At 36.4% G+C, this 19,834-nt stretch overlaps 1 protein-coding gene across 1 annotated transcript in view; it reads left to right on the top strand.

The window, feature by feature from the left end:
* Window positions 1-19,834, top strand: part of Pde3b (phosphodiesterase 3B) — a 127,996-nt gene that overhangs the window by 75,591 nt on the left and 32,571 nt on the right. Inside the window, 3 exon segments of the mRNA XM_038319432.2 lie at window positions 7,646-7,696; window positions 13,666-13,914; window positions 15,883-16,022. Coding sequence (XP_038175360.1) covers window positions 7,646-7,696; window positions 13,666-13,914; window positions 15,883-16,022 — 440 coding nt within the window.

Consider the following 19,834-nt stretch of genomic DNA (forward strand, 5'->3'; position numbering starts at 1 on the left):
GGTCATGCTCAACCTCCTTAGCGATCAGGGAAATGCAAATCAAAAAAACTTTGAGATACCATCTTACACCTGTTATAATGGCTAATATCAAAAACACCAATGATAGCCTTTGCTGGAGAGGATGTGGAGTAAGGGGAAATACTGATTTTTGAAAGATAATAAAGTCAACAAGCATCTAGCTTGGTATGAGAAAAAATGGAGAGAAGATCCAAATAAATACACCAAAGATAAATTAGGGACCTACAGTTTATACCAAAGAAATAAAAGGATCTCAAGTGACTGTTATTAAGAACTTTTTAAAACTTTTCTTAATATTATTTATACACTAGTAAATTGGAAAATCTAGAGGAAATGCATTTTTCTCGACATACCATAATTGAACCATGCAGAATACCTGAATATATCAATAACTTTCTCTAAAAAGGAAAGCCCAAGATTGGATGATTTTGCTGTTGAATGTAACCAAATTTTAAGAGAAAAGAAAAAAGAGTGTCACTTGATTTCAAAATATTGAAAGGGAGATTTTCTACACCAATTACATTGGCTATACCATTTCCATCTTTATGTTCTTATTTCTTTATATTACTTACTCCCCTTTTTAAGGACTTTATTTTTGTTATTTTAAAACTATATTTCTTTTATTATTGACTGTCTAAACATTCTCTTTGATCTCCCAAGTCTATGCACATTTTTTAAACACACTATAACCCATGTAAAGCTTTTTTTTCCCATCTGAATCTCTCTTTATTATTGTATATCTGTAATCTTTTTCTAACCTCATGAGCCTTTAAAACTGTTGAGCGGCATGGCTAGGACCCAAGCCTCTGTTTCAGCAGCTGGCTTCTCCCTGCTTGGTTTCCTAAGAACCTAGCTTTATGACAGAGGTACTGTCGTGAGAGCCTTGTTTACCCGCCCAACTCTGAGAAGTTGTTGGGTTCATGCTGCCATTGAGTAGTATACTGCCCAGAGCTCATAGCCCCAATTAAGTGTTCAGTAATAGGGCCTCTTAAAAAATGCCGTTTTTTTGCCACTAGCATTGAGTCAGGAAGCCATCTTTTTTTTTAATTAAAATTTCCACCTCCTATTACTTCCCCCTCCCCCCTTCCTGTTCGAAGAGCAGTAAAGGGTTCCCTGCCCTGTGGGTAGTCCAAGTTCCTCCCCCCTCCATCCAGGTCTAGGAAGGTGAGAATCCAAACAGGCTAGGCCCCCCCCAAAGCACAGGATGTATAATAGGATCAAAATCCAGTGCCATTGTCCTTGGAGGAAGCCATCTCTTAAAGAGACCATGTCTCTATTTCCTTTAGCAGAACAGCCTACCTGAGAAAATTCAGTTACCAAAAAGCCATGTTTTATTTTTGTGCTTTTAGAACCCTTTTAACAAGATTTTTAGGTCTGGGCTGGAGAAATGATTCAGTAATTAGAGCACTGACTATCCTTCCAGAGTTCCTGAGTTCAATTCCCCAAACCACATGGTGACACATAACCATCTGTAATGAGATCTGGCACCCTTTTATAGCCTGCAGGCATACATGCAGATAGAACGTTTTATACATAATAAATCTTAAAAATAAAAAGCTTTGTCAGGCCTTTGTGGAAATTTTAACCCTACATTGGGTACCATTTATAGGCAGATTCCCAAATAAGCAACATGGAAGCTCAATATTAATTACAAATGTTTGGCTGGTGGTTCAGGCTTATTACTAACTAGCTCTTGCAACTTAAGTTAACCCTTTTCTATTAATCTATGCATTGCCATGTGGCTCATGGCTTTACCTGTCTCCAAACAGTGCCCTGACTCCCTCTGTAGTCTCTTGCCAACTTCACTGACTCTGCCTTTTTCTTCCAAGCATTCTCAGTTTGGCTGTTCCCACGTTTTACTTTCTGTGTGGCATTATCTCTTTGCCTTAATCTTTAACAATCTGATTAGAAAGTGCCTATTTGGATACCTGTGAGCTTTAAATCTGGATACTCATACCTTTCTGAACATTGGATTTTTTATTTTATTTTATTTATTTATTTATTTATTTATTTATTTATTTATTTATTTATTTTTGGTTTTTGAGACAGGGTTTCTCTGTGGCTTTGGAGCCTGTCCTGGAACTAGCTCTTGTAGACCAGGCTGGTCTCGAACTCACAGAGATCCGCCTGCCTCTGCCTCCCGAGTGCTGGGATTAAAGGCGTGCGCCACCACCGCCCAGCTAACATTGGATTTTTAAAAATATTATTTAAATGAATAAGGTTATTTGCATTTCTTTTATTTATTTTCCTATTATAACAATATTGGTATTATTCAGTTTATGGTGTTTTATGTTGAACTTGTGTTCCTTCCCTACTTCTTTCTCTTCTTCCCTTTCTTCCGTCTACTGCTTAGTCTAGCCTGACATTAAAGCTCTCAGCTATATTTCTTATTCATTGAGATCTTTATCTCTAAAATTTGTTTTTTTTAAAAAATGATCTCTGTATTTTTAATGAATTCTTTCATATCATGAATTGCTTTTGTAATTTTGTTGATTTGTCTGTAATTTCTTGTGTCTCACTAAATTATCTTAGAATTATTCATTTTAGTTATTCATGTAGTCTGGCAGTTTCCCTTTTCCTCCTATCTGTTGCCAGAGAACTTTTATGATGTTAATTTGAGTTTTCAAATGTTTCTTCTGTTCATACTTTGATATTTGTCTGTCTCGAGGATTGGTTGCTTTTACTAATTTAATAAGGTGGTTTTTGTAGAAAATTTTCTCATGTATATGCTTCTAGAGTGTTGGTTGAATAGGATATGTGGGCATTGGCTAAAGAATGGTTGAAATAGTGTAGTAATTGTGTATCCTAACCAGCAATGGTTAATGGTGGTCATGGCTGTGTGTTTCTTTGCTTTTAGTTGGAAGGGTTTGTGGGATTACTCCACTAGCTGTGATGAAACTTTGTTAGGCAGAGTGGTTTTCGCCAATGGCTGTGTGTGTGTGGCATGTGGCTACTACTTTGAGGTGCTTGTCAGATTTGTGGGTCATTGTCTGTAGTGCGACTCTAGTGGGTGTTTGAAAGGCATATCACAGTATACATGGCAGTGTGGGTGGAATGCTGTGAGTGCCCAACGGCCACAGGCAATGAGATAAGTACTTATTCATTAAGTTGAAGTTTATTGTGTTCATTCAAAAGGCTCAGGATCCAAGTTGTTCAGTGTAGGCTTTTAGCTTTTCCTGGGATTAAAGGTAAATGGGTAAAGCCACCCAAGCCACTTCTTGGTCTTGGCAGGGCTACAAGCATGCTTCCTGAGGTTATGTGAGGGTGGACAGGAGTCACCAACTGTTCCTTGAGGCTGTAAGATGGCATCCTGGCAGCTCCCAGGGGGGAGCTGGCAAGCTGATCAATTTGGTAGAAAGGCTTCCTAGCAGTGTGTGGAACCCTTAGGTTAATGGGAACTGTCATCCAGTTACTATTTCAGGAGGTGGGTTGAGTATCCTGACTACTTCATGGTGTTGCCATATGATGAGTGTGATCACAGAAGAGCTACTTTCTGATTAGTTGGGTAGACAGGATCTCCTGATTGGTTTATGTGTGTTCCTTTGGCATGTTAAGTGTGACCAAGCCATGCCTCCCTAGAGCTTGGCTGGAACAAATCTTTCTTCTAATTGTATGTGTAGCTGAGGATGACCTTAACATTTTTATCATCCTGCCACTATCTTCCAACTTTTGGGATTTAAAATGTGCACCACCATGCTGAATTGGCTTATGTGTTGCCGAGAACTTTATGTATGCTAGGCAAGCATTGTACCAACCGAGCTATATATCCAGCACCAGCCTACCCCTCTTCCCAACTTTTTAGGACAGTGTCTCATATATACCAGATTTGACTAGAACTCATTATGTAGCTGAAGGTGTTAATTTTCTGGATTTATCCTTTTATGGACCACAATTTGCTCTAAATACAGACCTAAATGTGGACTCATGGTACATCATTCCTTTGTTATAATTACGTAGAAAACTTTTTTCCAAAAAAATCTCTAATGTTGTTATTAGAATTACACAAAAAATATATTTTACTAGCTTCCTGTGGCTTTTCCTGTATCTGTTTTTACTTTGAAATAAGAATTTCATCTTAAGAACTGCTGCTTTTTGATCATTTTGATCCTATAGAAAGTAGCTGAAAAATAATGACATGCTGATGCTTAAGAACTGATTTGAAGCCAACTTTTAGCAAGTAGAGCGATAACAATCCATGTGGAGTGAATTTGTTAAGGGAAATGATCTACAGTAGAAAATGCTACAGTAGAGTGGATGTAAAAGTAGTGAGCAGAGAGGAAAGATACTACACACTGTAAGGTTTAATCAACTTCTAGGGTTACAGTGGCTTCTGAGTAAGCCACTTTTGATTTGTCTGAACTCAGAATGTAAGCAAAGATGGGATTGATCTTATAAGCAAGCAGCAGGACTTCTTTATCCCCAGATCTCTCAACCTATTTCATTATAATTGCCTATTCCTAGCCAGGAGCTCTATGAGAGCATCTTTTGTGTGTATGATGATTTTCCTAGATACTTTAATACCAAAAATGTGCAACACATCTCCTTTATACAGTGTATCTAATTTATGCTGTATAGCTTTTCATTAAGACCTTTTGGAGGGGAGGTCTCAAGAATCAGTCTATTTGTTTAGGGGCAATGGTACCTTCATTAAGAACACTAATGTCAAAAACCATATCTGTAGTCATATCTAGTGTTGATTGATCAGATGAGTCAGTGAAGTGGGAGACTATTATGGGTGGTAGTTATCCCAGTGCAAGTGTTGCTTGTGTTAAAAACCCATTATATCTTTGACTAATGCTCTTGGAAATGAGACATCAGCATTTATTTAATAGTATCTTTGTGAAAGAACAATTGAAGTAGAATCACATGATATAGTACAGTTTTTCAAGCTTATAGATCAGAATGAAAATTAGTAGATTATGGCATATCCCTTAGGTAATTTTTAGTTACACATCATGACTATTTTTACTTATCTGTTTATAGATTCTGTTGGTAAACTTGAGAAAACAGGTCAAATTAGGAAAACTCATAATATGAGAGGAATGATGATAAGCTAGTGATATCCTCAATCATCAAGAAGCTTTGTCATACTAAAATAAGGACAGAATTAAAATATTACAGCTTGATCTCCAAAGTGAGTCCTATACGACAGCATGCGAGAATGATCCTACCAGTCTGAAGTAAAAGAGAATTCTCGGGGATTTAGGGTATTGGGGTCTTAATGTCTTAAACTGTATTAGTGTTTTAGAATCCAGATTGCATGCTCATTAAGTAACAGCCTAAAGTAATTATTGCAATACTACACTTAGGGCCATAAAAAGCAACTGTATAATGTAATAATTTTATTATCTATTAACTTGATCTGATGTAACTTTGTGTAGTTTCATCACAGCCATGGTTTTGGTACTGGTTCTTTCTCTTAAGTGGATATAGTATGTTTGGATTTTCTTTAGAAAGAAATAAATTTCAGTAGGAGAAGAAAACTACTTTCTGAAGGATATTGTAAGAGATAGTAATAATAAACACAGCCATTTTTTGAATGGTAAAGGTGGTGCCTTTTCTAAACTAGCAATCACCAAATTAATATCCCACTGAGACTGTCCTCTTAACAGCCTGATTCTGAACTGTTTTTCATTTGTTTAGAGATTTTTTAAAGGAAAAATAAGCAAGAAAGCAAACAAACATAAAAGAATGATGCTATAAAAGATCATATTTGGCTTGCAAAGCCTGAACTCTGTTCCGCTACAAAAAGAGCTTTACAACAACTAGTAAAATGTTGGGATAGTGACCAAAGAGGTAACACATTAAGATTTTTTTGCAACCTTTCCTTTTGCTGCTGCAGCCATTGCCATGAGTATACTCAGCCCTTCAAAAGAGGCTTGGCTTTTATGTTTTCTGCTGAGACAAAAAGGGGGTCTGCTTGAACCCAAAGAGGACCATTAAAATTGCCACTGCTAGTTCCTACTAGCAGATCTGGAAGCTGATCAAAGATGGGCTGATCATCTGTAAGACTGCTACTGTCTATTCTTGGGCTTCATGCTAGAAAAATACACCTGGGCTAGAGGAAGGTTGTGTGGGCATAGTGACAGGGTGCTCGTACTTGAAGTCACCGAGAAGGTGACTTCGATGAGAAGGATCGGCTCCTGCAGTGTCTTCTCAGGAGATACTGTTAACTTGAGATTAACCACTGCATATATCATAACCTTTAAGGAATATGTTTAAAACAAACAAACAAACAAACAAAAAACAACAAACAAAAAAACCGAGCTCTACCACCACAACAAAAACAAGTGGATTCTTACAACCAACCTCTGCCATAGGTACCACATATAACAACAGAGAAAAAGAGGCCATGGATTTGAATGAGAAAAAGGTGAGGGGAAATATATGGGAGAAATATATTACAAATTCAGAAACAATTTTTAAATTACACAAAAAACATTTAAAGAGGATGATCAAAAAATAAAGCTTCCCTTTCATGACTTCCCTCACATGTCTGCATCGACTGACCTTAGTAATATGTAACATCAGTCAGTCATTAAAATAAAACAAGCCTTTAAAAAAGATTTTTTTGCAACTAATAAACTTAAGCTCAAGGTTTATAAGAAAAAAACATAAAAAGTGAATTATACAGGAAATTTTAGGATTTTTATTAGAAATATAATAGACTTATTTAATATTAGAGTTTAAAACCTTGTAGAAAATGACAATTACAAGGAATTAGTTAAGCAAAAAGAAGAGACTTTAACTCAAAACAGTTCATAGAAATTTAGGGTATACCGATGTTCATGGCCATGATGGCTTACTAAATTCAAGTTAACTTTGTCTTGTTGAATTCAGTGACTTGCTGTACTAGACCAGTGGGTAGCCAGAAAGCCTACAAAAATGGCAGAGAAAGCAAAGCTGGGCTGAGAGTTATATCAGTGGTCTTGGAAAGAAACAAAAGCAGTCACTACTTATTTGTGTAATGAAAGGAATATACTTTGATACTTGAAAACCATTTCTTTAAATGTAATTTAACCTAGGGGTCAAGAAGTTTTGTCTATGGGAGTGCCTTTTAGTAAAGAAATAGATTCACAAATGGACACCGGCTTAAGATAATGACTCTTTGAGAGGGCCATCTGCTGAGAGTTAATTTTCTTACATTTTAAGTGACATGATTTTGGATCTTTTTCCTTTTTTGTGATTTTTATACTTAAATTTTTTAAATTTTTCTCATATACATGTGTTTGTCTGTATGTGTGCCATGTGCATGCAATGCCTGTAGAGTCCAGAAAGGGCATTGAACCTCCTAGAACTGGAGTTACAGGCAGTTCCACCTGATGTGGATGATTGGATCTGAACTTGGGTCATCTATGAGAGCCATCTTTCCAGCCCAATAACAAATATTTGAAGATTAATTTAAGTTACTATAGTGCCTTTGTTCTGAAAATGCTTTATTTTTTGGATTGCCCAGTTATAATTTATATTAATTAATGAAGTAATCTATGAGGAGATTATTTTTACTCTCATCTCTCCGACTCCCTTTCTGATGCCTAATTTTGTTGTAGGCATTATCAGTGGAAAAGGGTGCAGCTTGTCTTCGAGTGTGTTTGTTCACAGCTTGTAACCCAATGCTCTTTTACAGATGATTCTCTGGGACTGGGACTTGAAGCAGTGGTGTAAACCTCATTACCAGGTAAGTACAAATGGTACTCCTGTCTGTTTAAATTATCTATCCTTTAGGTAAAGTTACACTCATAGGCTTTCTTTAAAATAAAATGTTCTTTGCCTGAGCTAAGTCATGAAAGTAGATTTTAAAAGTTTATTAAATATAAATGTAAAATAAAATTAGACAAACCAAAGTAATTGTTTTAAAAGTACTTCTAATGTAATCATTGCAGCACGAATTCTAATTGTTCTTAATAAAAACCCAGAGTTAAATATTAGGGGGTGGAAGCTAAGAGATCAGAGAATCAGAGTAGCCAACCACTAGAGAGTTCTTTTACCTCTACCAATGCTTGGACGGAAGTGGCGATCCTGTCTTCTAACTTCATTCACCAACTTCAGCTGTCTCCACCAAACCCCAGACTGCCCTGAGCTCCTGTCTCCTCCTGCCTTATATTACTTTCTCTGCCCAGCCATATCACTACTGTCTCCACCCCCGTAGTGCCAGGATTAAAGGTTAGGATTCCAAGTGCTGGGATCACCTTTGTGTGAACTCTGTTTCTCTTTTAGACAGATTCCATCTAGCCCAGAGTGGCCTTGAACTTAGGTGATCCCTCATCCTCTGTCTCAGGAGTCCTGGAATTATAGGTGTGTGTCACCATTCCCTGGCCCCTAGTGGCTTAGCACTGCACTCTGATCTTTAGGCAAGCTTTATTTGTCAAAAATGAACAAAAAATTATGACTCAAAACAAGCATATATATATATGATGAAGTTTTTCCCCTTTTTGGTATGAGACACTGATCTACAGAGGAAGAATAACAAATTTTAAGTCATATTTGAAAGACTAAATTAACTGTCAAGACATTCTATTGGGGAAGCAAAATTCTCTACTTTCATTTTCTGAAATATTTCTCATTGATTTTTAACATATGTACAGAAAACTACAACTCAGTGAGTTTTCATAAGCTAAACCTTGTGTGTAACTGAGAGACAGCACTACGACCTCAGAGCCTCATTTGTACTGCTGTACCCCAGAGAGAGCCTGTCCTGACTTCTAGTATTTTTTTCTTATTTTCACATGCTATATATGCATGTATAAATGGAAATGGAATAATATATACTTTAAGATCATTTTGATCACTTAAGCATTATATATCAGTATTAGAAAAATGAAAATAGAAGTATAAGGAGAAAGAGAAAAATAATTCTAAAACACCATGATTTGTATGTTATATCTGCTAATTTTTATTTTGGTATTTTATTTTTTATTTTATTTTTGCTTTATCTTCTTCCTTTCTAATAACCCTTATCAAAGTATAGTATTCATGTAAAAGTACACAGCTCGTAAATGTGCAACCTGATGTATTTGCTCACTCTGAAGAATTAACATTTCCTATCCCTTTTAGGCCCTCTTCCTAGTTATTCAGCTTCCTTCCAGGGTTATAGCAATCTTGAATTCTGCTGTTTCACCCTAGCTTTTTTTTCTTTAAGAAATGGAAACGTACCTTTTATATTGACTGTGAGATTAATTAGTATTAGATGTAACAGCAATGGGTTTATTTTCCATTTATTCCATTGAATGAATGTATTAACAGTCTATTTATTGATTGCATTGTTGTGCTCTATTTTGTTTGATGCTCAGTTTTTTTTGGCTATTGCAAATGATATCGCAGGAACAGTTCTTTCGTGGGTCCGTAACTTGGAGTGAGTTGGAGCAGTATTGGTAGTGCGCAGTGTGTGTGCGTGTGTGTGTGTGTGTGTGTGTGTTTGTGTTTGTATCTCTGTGTGTGTTCACTTTCATTTGTTAGTGTCAGACAGTTTCCCAGAGTTTGTGTTCATTTTACTCAACAACCAGCAATATATGAAGATTCTAGTAGCCTTGCATCCTCTAAACATTGGTGGTAAAATCTTGTAACTGTATAATGCTCTTATTGATAACTCATCAGGTTGAGGACTGTTTCTTATGTTAGTTGATCACCTGTATCCACTAGTCAAAAGCTTTTTAAGTTTTCATCTTTCATTTCACAATCAGTAAGAGTTTTTTAATGTATTCTGAACATGATCATATATGAACATGACTGTGCGTATATAGTTCATATATATTTCTATGAATTACATGTACACTTAAGGTATACTGAAGAACTCTGCCTCGAGAGTCATGAAGATTTTCTTCCTTGCCACCTTCTGGATGCTTTATTGTTTAACTTTCCACCTTTATGTATGTAATACATTTATAATTTTTCTTAGTTTGGATAAATTTGGCTTTTATATGTGTCATATAGCTTAATATAGCTTAAATTATTTTATTCCATTTATTTACTTATTTGGATTGAGAGAGGCATGTGAATGTTAGTTGGTGGTCTCTTTTTACCATGAGTAGTCCAGGGATTGAATTTACGCCTTCAGACTTGGTGGCAAATACATACATTTCACTCACTAAAATATTTCACTTGACCTGAGATACCTTTTTTTTTTTTTTTTTGACATACACTTGACCATAATACCAATTTGAAAGCTCTACCAAAATAGAAATATTTTTGAGGATTTCTGCTTTGGTTCTCTTTGTATCTTTTGCCACTATTCCTAAGTGGGCAAATGCCTTCAGTGTCAGGGTCCAGTCTCAATAGGTTCATACGTTCCAGGCTAGGGGTGTGTGGATTAGAAATATTAGGCAAGAGAAACGGAGATATGAAAGAAACACAGAGACATAGCAGAGTACTGGGTGAGCAACCCAGTGAATACTGAATCTGCCTGTGCTTATTTTCCTTACTATTATATACCCCAATGCAAAAAGGGAGAGCCAAGCAGTGGTTTTATTTAAAAAAAAAAAAACAAAAAGGGGGAAAGAAGGCAAAAGACTGCTTTAACATGACACAAAGGACAAACAGAGCAGTTACTTGTTTCGATACTTGAGACATCAAGCTACTATTTCCTGAGTTAGGCAGGACCTGCAATGACAACACCTTAGACCAAGTATCTTGTAGGCAGCCACTCCTTGGGTAAAACCTCCTGTCTTATCCTTGAAGGAGCAGGAATAGGCTTGAATTCTCTGACCTTTGGTCAAGATGGAGCAGATCCACCTCTGTGGGCCATCTTACTGTCCAAAACACCAAGTAACCAACCCTAGGTCAGGATATCTTGTTTGTAGGCACTCCTTAAGTCAGACCTCTTGTCAATAACTTTGAAAGAGTAAGAGTAGGCTTAACTTCCTGACTTTCAAGGTGGAGCAGACCCACTTCTTTTCCTTCCTTTCTTCCTGTCTACCTTCCTTCCTTCCTTCCTTCTTTCCTTCCTACCTACCTACCTACCTACCTACCATCATCTCTGTCTTGTGCCAATTGTGAATCACTAACAAAGTCCTTGAGGGAAAAAGAATAGCACAGATCAAAAAAATATTTTATATATAGTCTCAGAAGCCACAGACTAGAGCTACAGGAGCTCTAGAGTTTCGAGTTTTTGTCTGCACAGATGCTCCGTGGCCTGTTCTTGGTAACTAAACCCAGGCCCTCTGGAAGAGCAGCAAGCAAATCATACTGAGCCATCTAGACTTTTGAGTTCCTTTGTTTCTTTCCTTCTCTCTTTCATTCATTTTTTGAAACCAGAACATTTACTTTATGACTGATTGAAATCCTAAAAGATGAGCTGGATGCTGTAACAGATGCTCTTTTGGGTTTAGGTGTTTCTTCACAGAATTCATATCTGAAACTGCAATAGATAATTTTTAGGTGCCTCACTCTCCCAGTTCTTGTAGTGTTTTGTCTATTAGCCTTGGCAAGGTATAACTCCAGCTATACTTTCTTTTGCACTTAGCAGTATAGCCACATTTGCCACAGATCTACTTCTGAAGGTAGTAGGCCATTAGAGCCACAGTGGTAGCAAACATGTGCTTCTTATTGAGCTGCTTTCTGAAGGATGATGTTTCTTTCCTCATCTTGCTTCTGCTGTCCAAAGAGACTAGAAGAGAAGGCACTTTTTCTGTTTCCTCTGAGTTCATTTCTATCTCTTTTCTCAGCTCTGAATCTTTGACCTTTCATGCCCTGAATTCTTTTTTCCTTTTTTTTTTTTTTTTTTTTTGGTTTTTCGAGACAGGGTTTCTCTGCAGCTTTTTTAGAGCCTGTCCTGGAACTAGCTCTTGTAGACCAGGCTGGCCTCGAACTCACAGAGATCCGCCTGCCTCTGCCTCCCGAGTGCTGGGATTAAAGGCGTGAGCCACCACCGCCCGGCTCATGCCCTGAATTCTTGACTGTTCTGTGTTGCCTTGCATGTATGCTATAGTATTTAATTCAGTTTTCCTAGTTTTAGGCCACAGTTGGTCTGATGCCAACTAGTCTCCTTTATTGAAAGTAGTTTGAGAGTAATACTGGTTTCCTCAAAGAACTGGTTGAAATACTATTTGCTACATAGTAGAATTAAATAAAAATGGAAGCTCATGTTATATTAATTTTAATAACAGTAATTATTAAGCATCTCTGAAATCATAGTATAAGAATGATCAGAGACTAAGTCATTTAGTATTTAAGGGCCAAGTGCAGCCACTGCTAGTCCCAGTTGCAGGTTCTCCTCGCTTCCTTCTCCCCTTCTCTTTTTGTCTTTTTCTGTCTCTACTTCAATAACATAAAGATTAAGAAACAGTTGTTAGCTTTCTGTACAAACAAGAATTTTACTGAATATAAGACGAGATGGACTCATGTTCAACGTAAAATTTATCATAAATTATTTGAGTACTCAACTTATTTCTAAGTTGAATCATGTTGCTGTATTGCTCACTGCTTCTCTTCTCACCTGGAATTAAAGAGCAAGACGTTGTCATAGACTTAGAAGAATTCACACACCTTAGTAAAGTTTTTTTTTGCGGTTTTTCTTTCTGACTCACCAACTCCCTCCTCTGTCATTAATTTCTTCCAGTTGCCCTGTTGTCCATTTTCTGCCTCAGACAGGCCAGGCTGACTTCTGCTTCTGCACTGTGTTTGCTAGAATCTGCACGGAACACTTGTCTCTGTACTGCTGTCGGTTCCTGACAGACATTTGCCTTCTAAGAGAACACTGACTAGCCTCTAAAATTGCATTAGCTCCAATCACCGTTGTTCTCTTTTCTCTTTCTATGCATTTGTCCTTTTTTTGTGTGATTTTCAAAGTCTCCATGACCCTCCATTGACAAATAACTTGGGATATGATGTTCTCAACAATTGTAAATAGAATTCTACCAAAGTTTTAGATTTTAGCTCCAACTATGCCATTCATACATTTTGTTTTAATTGTTCAGCTCAAACTTACCACTTGTTCTTTTGAATCCTCTACCATTTTTCTGTACTTTTATCCACATTTTTCATAATACTGATACTCTTTTAAGTATGTGCATTATCCTTGTTTTATATGTTCTACATGTATTAATCAGATTTATTTTCACATAAGCTTAGGAAGTAGATGTTATCTTCTTTTTTACGTTAAAGAAACCAAAACACTCAGATGTTAAATAGATTGTTCAAGGTCACAGTTAGGTTTAAAGTCTATACTTCAAACCTGGGAACCTTTGCAGAACAGGTGTCTCATGATGCTAGACTCTCTTTAAGTAAGGTTATGAAAGAATGGCTTTCCATGCTTATAAGTTTTGCCATGAAGGAAAGGAAGTCATCTATAAATTATTGAAGTAGCAGGGTTTCAGACTTCAAAATAAACACATATTTAGTTGTGTGCTGGTTATAAAGTAATGAATGTCATTAACATGAAATAAGCTAAAGAAAATAAAATCAGATTATAAATAAAATACCAAAAAAGAAAAGGCTAATGCTTACAGTATCTGCTACACACACATACACCCCAATTAGAATTTTGTTATTTTGTTATATTATTCATGCCAAGTCCATGTGATTAAAATTTTGTAGTTAATAGGATTATATTATTTAAGTATTACAAAATAGACCTTAGTTTAAATAAAAGTGCTTTTTTAATGTTAAAGTTTATGTGTATCAAATACATAATTTTTCCTTTTTGTTTTCTAGAATTCTGGAAGTGGAAATGGAGTTGACCTTTCAGTGCTAAATGAAGCTCGCAATATGGTGTCAGATCTTCTGATTGACCCAAGCCTTCCCCCACAAGTCATTTCTTCTCTGCGGAGTATCAGTAGCTTGATGGGTGCTTTCTCAGGCTCCTGTAGGCCAAAGATTAACCCTCTCACACCATTTCCAGGATTTTATCCCTGCTCTGAAGTAGAAGATCCAGTCGAGAAAGGAGATCGAAAATTTCACAAGGTTAAAATACAGTAATTGTGCAGCCTGTTTATCTCATTTAATGATTTGTTTTCATTAAAACATTCCTCTAATTGTTTTATAATACACAATTTCCTTTCCAAGGATTGGCTTCTTTTATATTCTATCACGCTGTCTGTGCCTTTACATAGATTTACAAAATAAAGTAATTCTATACTCATTTTTTATTAATTTCTTACCAGTGCTGAGGGTCTTATATATGCCAGGCAAATGTTACGCCTTTAGCAGTCTTTATTTTATTTATTTATTTATTTATTTATTTGGTTTTTCGAGACAGGGTTTCCCTGTAGTTTCTAGAGCCTGTCCTGGATCTAGCTCTTGTAGACCAGGCTGGCCTCGAACTCAGAGATCTGCCTGCCTCTGCCTCCTGAGTGCTGGGATTAAAGGCGTGCGCCACCACCGCCCGGCTAGCAGTCTTTATTTTAAAAGCACTGTTGTACTTAGAAGTTACAACTAATATGCTAAGAACTATTTGATATCATTTTTGTAAGTAGAAAACATCAAGGAACTCAGTTCTAGGCTTATGTGACTAGCAAATCATGTTATTAATTTTTTTCTTTTATAGAGTCCAGGAATTACACTTGTTGATCCAAGAACAAATGGCCATTATAATAATATATTATTATTACTTAATGATTTTAACAGATTTAAAACCTTGCCTCCCTTTACTCACTGATAGCTGTTTTTTCCATAATTAGATAGGGAATTACTTTTTTGTTCTACTTAAAAAATAAGATTTATGTTTGACGCTGATTCATACAGGATATATTAACTTTATAATATGTTTGTTCATAATGCTGTTATCTGTCACTGTATTTTGACATCTTTACTGATAGCTAAAATAATAAAGATTTAAAACTAAAAATATTTTAAGGATTATGGCAGTCCAGTTACTTATACAGCTTAGAGCTAACCAAGAAAAGATAAAATTCCAGTAAGTTAATTCTATCAAATTGCACTTGTTATACAAAATTTAGATAAGGAAAATACAGCATTTTTTAGGTCTTTTGATAATTTCATTTTCTCAGCTCTTAGCATTAGGGTTGAGAAATGTTGAAAAATTAAGCAAGATAGGGACTTGAAAACTATTGATCATCTGGGTCAGAGAATTGATGATTTTACTTTTTAAAAGTTTAGCAAATAGTGACCGGTATTCATTAGTGTTCACTTAATAATGGTATTGGCTCATGTGACATTTTTAGTATTCCAGATAAACACAAGCGTAATGATAGTCATTAACTAAGGAAATGATTCTAAAATATTCTTGAATTTTCACTCAGTATATTTTCTTTTTTATTTCCCAATGATATTTATTGATCTAAGATAGCAATTCTTTTAAAGTCAGAAATTCTTTAAAGTCATAGGATATAGCAGTACTCTCTTGTAACTGCAGTTCTTGGAGGTGGAAGCGAGGGGACTAAGCTACAAACAGAAAATATACTACTCAGAAAAGCCCCAGTTGAAGTCATTATTATGCTGCTATATTTAGTGTGTAGAAAAGTTTTCTTGTACATTTAAAAAACATTTTAAAGATGATATTAATTTAACCATTAATAATTTTAAAAGTAACCAAGAACCCTGTAGGTTTTCCACATTAAATATCATGTATTTTGGATACCTTTTCTGAAAATATAAAAAATGATTATCATCATGGGCCCTAACTTTGTCCTCTAAAGTTGATTTTTAGTTTTAGTCTTCCATACCCATTTTTAAGCTCCAAGTTTTTCTTTCTCTTGAAATGATGAGTAAAATGTTAAAAGGTGTAGCCATAAGAGTTCAGGAGCTTTTTTAATAAGGAAAAAATAAATAGAGCAACAATATGGAAAGTGGAAGCTGGAAGTGGAAGTGAAATGTTGGAAGATTTTTAGAGTGAGATTTTGTTTTACCTGTACATATTATATTGATATTTTCATGTGTCCTTATACATAGCCGTTTGAAATTGTTTGACAGGGACTGAGTAGTAGAACCAGTTTCCCAACTGCACAGCTCAGGAGGAGCTCAGGAGCATCAGCGTGGCTGGGTAATGAGCACTGTTCAAAGTGGGACCGCAGCAGTGGCAAAAGGCCTCACCAAGAACTAGGCGCTTCAAGGTAAAATTCTGAGAGCCTTTTAAACCAAAAGCATCCATTTTGTTTTGACAAATAAAACTTGAAATAGTTTTAAAATCAAGGAAGAGTTGTTGCAGTATTTTTAGGACAACATAGGTAGAAATTCTTAAAGATGGTGATGCCTGAGAAGACCCTAAAGGTAGAAATTGTACTGAAACTTCGAGCTGGTGTTTCAGTTCTTGTCTCTGTCAAAGAAAAAATGGAAAGATGAGATAAAGCAAAGATTCAAAGTTAATTATAAGGCAGAGAAATAGAAGTCAAGGGATGAACTCAGGCATGTTACTAGAGAGTAGCACTGTGGAATTTTGGTTAGCTTGATAGGCAAGCTTTATTGGAGGGAAGTATTGCTTAAGGTATTGTTCCAAAGAGAGGGAAAATCAGGGATTTCCAGGGATGGTTGGAATTTTTGGGGGGAATAGGCCTACTCCTTTTTCTGTTTTTATATGGGGTTTTCAGATGTGGGGCATAATATCAGATTCATGGTGGGATAGGCCGTTTTGGGTTAGCCCTTGTTTTCTTTTAAGTCTGTGTAACTCACCTTAGCAATAATAGTTATAATCAAGAAACTTCTTAAATAGGAGGCAACAATCTCTCAAAACTTAGGTCAGCTGGGTACAGCGAATGCTGGAACCTTAAAAAGCATGTCTGTGTTTAGGCAGTGGTTCTTAACCTTCCTAATCTGAAACTTAATACAGTTTCTCATATTGTGGCCACCTCCAGTTGTAAAAATTATTTTTATTGCTACTCCATAACTGTAATTTTTTCTACTGTTATAATTGTAACTAAATATCTGTGTTTCCTGATGGTCTTAGATGACCCCAATAAAAGGTCATTCTAATCCACAGAGGGGTTGCGACACACAGGTTGAGAAACATTTGCTTAGGGATATTAAAATCAATTTAACATGTTGTGTTCCTGCCTTCCAGCCTCTTTTACAGAGGTTCAGACCTAGAGGTCTGCCATATGCTAGGCAAGGTTTCTATCATTATGCTGGGGTGTCATTCAAATTTATGAAGGCAGTCAGCAATTCATTGTGTAGGGTGCCAGGGTAGGTGATTCCACAGTTCCTGACTTGGAAAAGAAGAATTTCTTCCTCAGACTTATTACAGTTGCTCGTGTAAGGGCAGAAGAATGTTCCACACCTGCTCTGCCTTAAGCTGAGACTTCTTCATATTATATAATCTCCTAAGAACCGGCTTGAAATGAAACACTGCTAAATCAGAAATCACAGTTAAAAGATGGCTTGAAAAATACAGGAAGTGAAATTTTATGAGTATTAATAAAAACCATTTTACCTGGTAACAAAGGATTCAATACTTTATCCTCTGAAAGTCATGAAAGATAGGAATCTCTTGTGTAGGTAGACACTTTTCAGTCAGTTACCTGGGTTAGTAGAATTGTAACGAATGAAGATTCCATGTTAAGCTACTATCTTACTCAACAGGTATCAAGCTAAACTTTTAGCTGTGTACAGTTAAACATTTGAAACAGTAGACGGCAGGATTAGAGCATAGCTGTTCATATGTTAAAATCTATATTAAGATTCATATGGGAGATACACTCATAATCATAATTCACATTCTTTTGTGGTTCATTAGTTTGAATTTTATAATATTTGATCAAACTAGTTCCTTTCTCCTTGAACTTTAATGTTTAGACAATAGATTGAATTATGAATAATTTATAGTACAGAAGAATGAGAAACAGTACAATTTTGTCTTGAACTTAAATATGATTTTTTTGTGTTTTTTGTTTGTTTTAAATTAAAGTATGATGTGGGGAAATGGAAATAGGAAATAGGAAGTGAATTGAAGATTAAGTTTCTTTGCCATAGGAAGGAATCACAATCTTAGAAATATTTTGGTTTTAATAAACAAGAACAAGGGAGCTGGAGAGATGGTTCAGAGGTTAAGAACACTGGCTGCTCTTCCAGAGGACCTGAGTTCAGTTCCCAACACTCACATGGTGGCTTACAGCCATCTCCACTTTTTTTTTTTTTTGGTTTTTTCGAGACAGGGTTTCCCTGTAGTTTCTAGAGCCTGTCCTGGAGCTAGCTCTTGTAGACCAGGCTGGCCTCGAACTCAGAGATCCGCCTGCCTCTGCCTCCCGAGTGCTGGGATTAAAGGCGTGCGCCACCACCGCCCGGCTACAGCCATCTCTAATGGGATCTGATGTCCTCTTCTGGCATGCAGGCACGCATGCATAGCGTTCATTCATAAAATATAAATAAATAAAATTTTTAAAATGTTTTTTAAAAAGACAGAAATGACAGGTTTTTTTCTACTCCTCACATTTGCATTACATCAATATATTTTCAGGTAAAATCTGTGACATATTAAATCCATTTTTAAAATAGAAATACAGTTTAGAGAAATCTCAGTTAAGAAGTGTTCATGATGTAGGTAGTTTCTCTGGTTTCAGTAAACTTATTCAAACAAACTCATATTTTTCACCAGAGATTTAGAAACTTGAGCAAAAAAGTAATTGGTGCCGTGTGTGTCTCCTTTAAAGAGGTGCACACCTTAAAGGTTAAATATTATTTTTCTTGTATGCAGAAGCCGGAATTTCTCAGTAATGATTTCCGAATGTACTTTACACATAGTTGGGATGAAATAGTGTGTTGGCTAGTATTATATAAACTTGACACAAGCCAGGGTATCTGGGAAGAGGAACATCAGTTGAAAAAATGCTTCCATTAGGCATTTTAGGCAGACCAATTGGACATTTTTTGATTAGTGATCAGTGTGGCAGGGCCCAGCTCACTGTGGGTGGTGCCACCCCTGGGCTGGTTGGTGGTCCTGGGTTCTATAAGAAAGCTGGCTGAACAAACCATGAAGAACAAGCCATTAAGCAACCTTGTAGCCTCTGCCTCCAGCCTGTTGCCCTGACTTCCATGAGTGATAAAGTGTGACCTGAGAGTTATAAACTGAAATAAACTCTTTCTTCCCCAAGTCGATTTGGTTGTGGTATTTAATCACAGCGATGAAACCCTAACTAAGCCAGCCAGGAATATGTAAACAGCAATCACCCCATCCGTGCTATATAAAATAAATTTATGCAGAACAAATATTTTATATCTGTACTGTCTAAATTGTGGCCCTTAGCTACAAGTGAATATTGATCACTTGGGCTGTGTCTAGTATGGCTAATTGAATTTTAATTAAATATTAGAGAATTTTATTTAAACGAAGTCATATGAATCCCAATGATACTTTTATCTAGAAATCTTTAGGGTTTTAGTAATATCTTGTAAAAGTACACCAGTTCCATTCTGTGCTCTCTACACTACCGGAACTAGGCTGAAAATGTAAAAACACACAAACACAGATAGAGACAGGCAGACAGACAGGGCCACGGGGCATCCTTGAGACAAGAATGCCAAGAATGCCCATTTTATTGTGCTCAGGGGCAGCTTATAGAGCCCATAAACTTGCAGACTCATCAGAACCCACTCCCCTGCCATCAGAGTCCCCTGCTTAGAGCAGCTGCAGGCTGCTCAGAGCAGAGGAAAACAAGTTGTTTACAAGAAATTCAGGGTCTGGTCCGCGGTCCCCAGCAATAGCTCTGTATTCTCTAATATTGTTATAGTTCTCTTTCATCCTAGGTTTTTGGGTCTTGATTTGAATTCAACTCTGTGTGTGATTATAGCTTCTCTGAATATGAATTTACGTGATTATAGTTATAAGCCTCTCTGGATATAACTGAAGCCAGGCCTCTCATCCCTCAGCTGTCACTTTAAAAAATCTGTTATCATTGTTTGGCCTTTATTTTTTGGCATAATTCTATCTTCTCCT

Source organism: Arvicola amphibius, chromosome 1 (genome assembly GCF_903992535.2).
Source record: "Arvicola amphibius chromosome 1, mArvAmp1.2, whole genome shotgun sequence".
NCBI lineage: Eukaryota > Metazoa > Chordata > Mammalia > Rodentia > Cricetidae > Arvicola > Arvicola amphibius.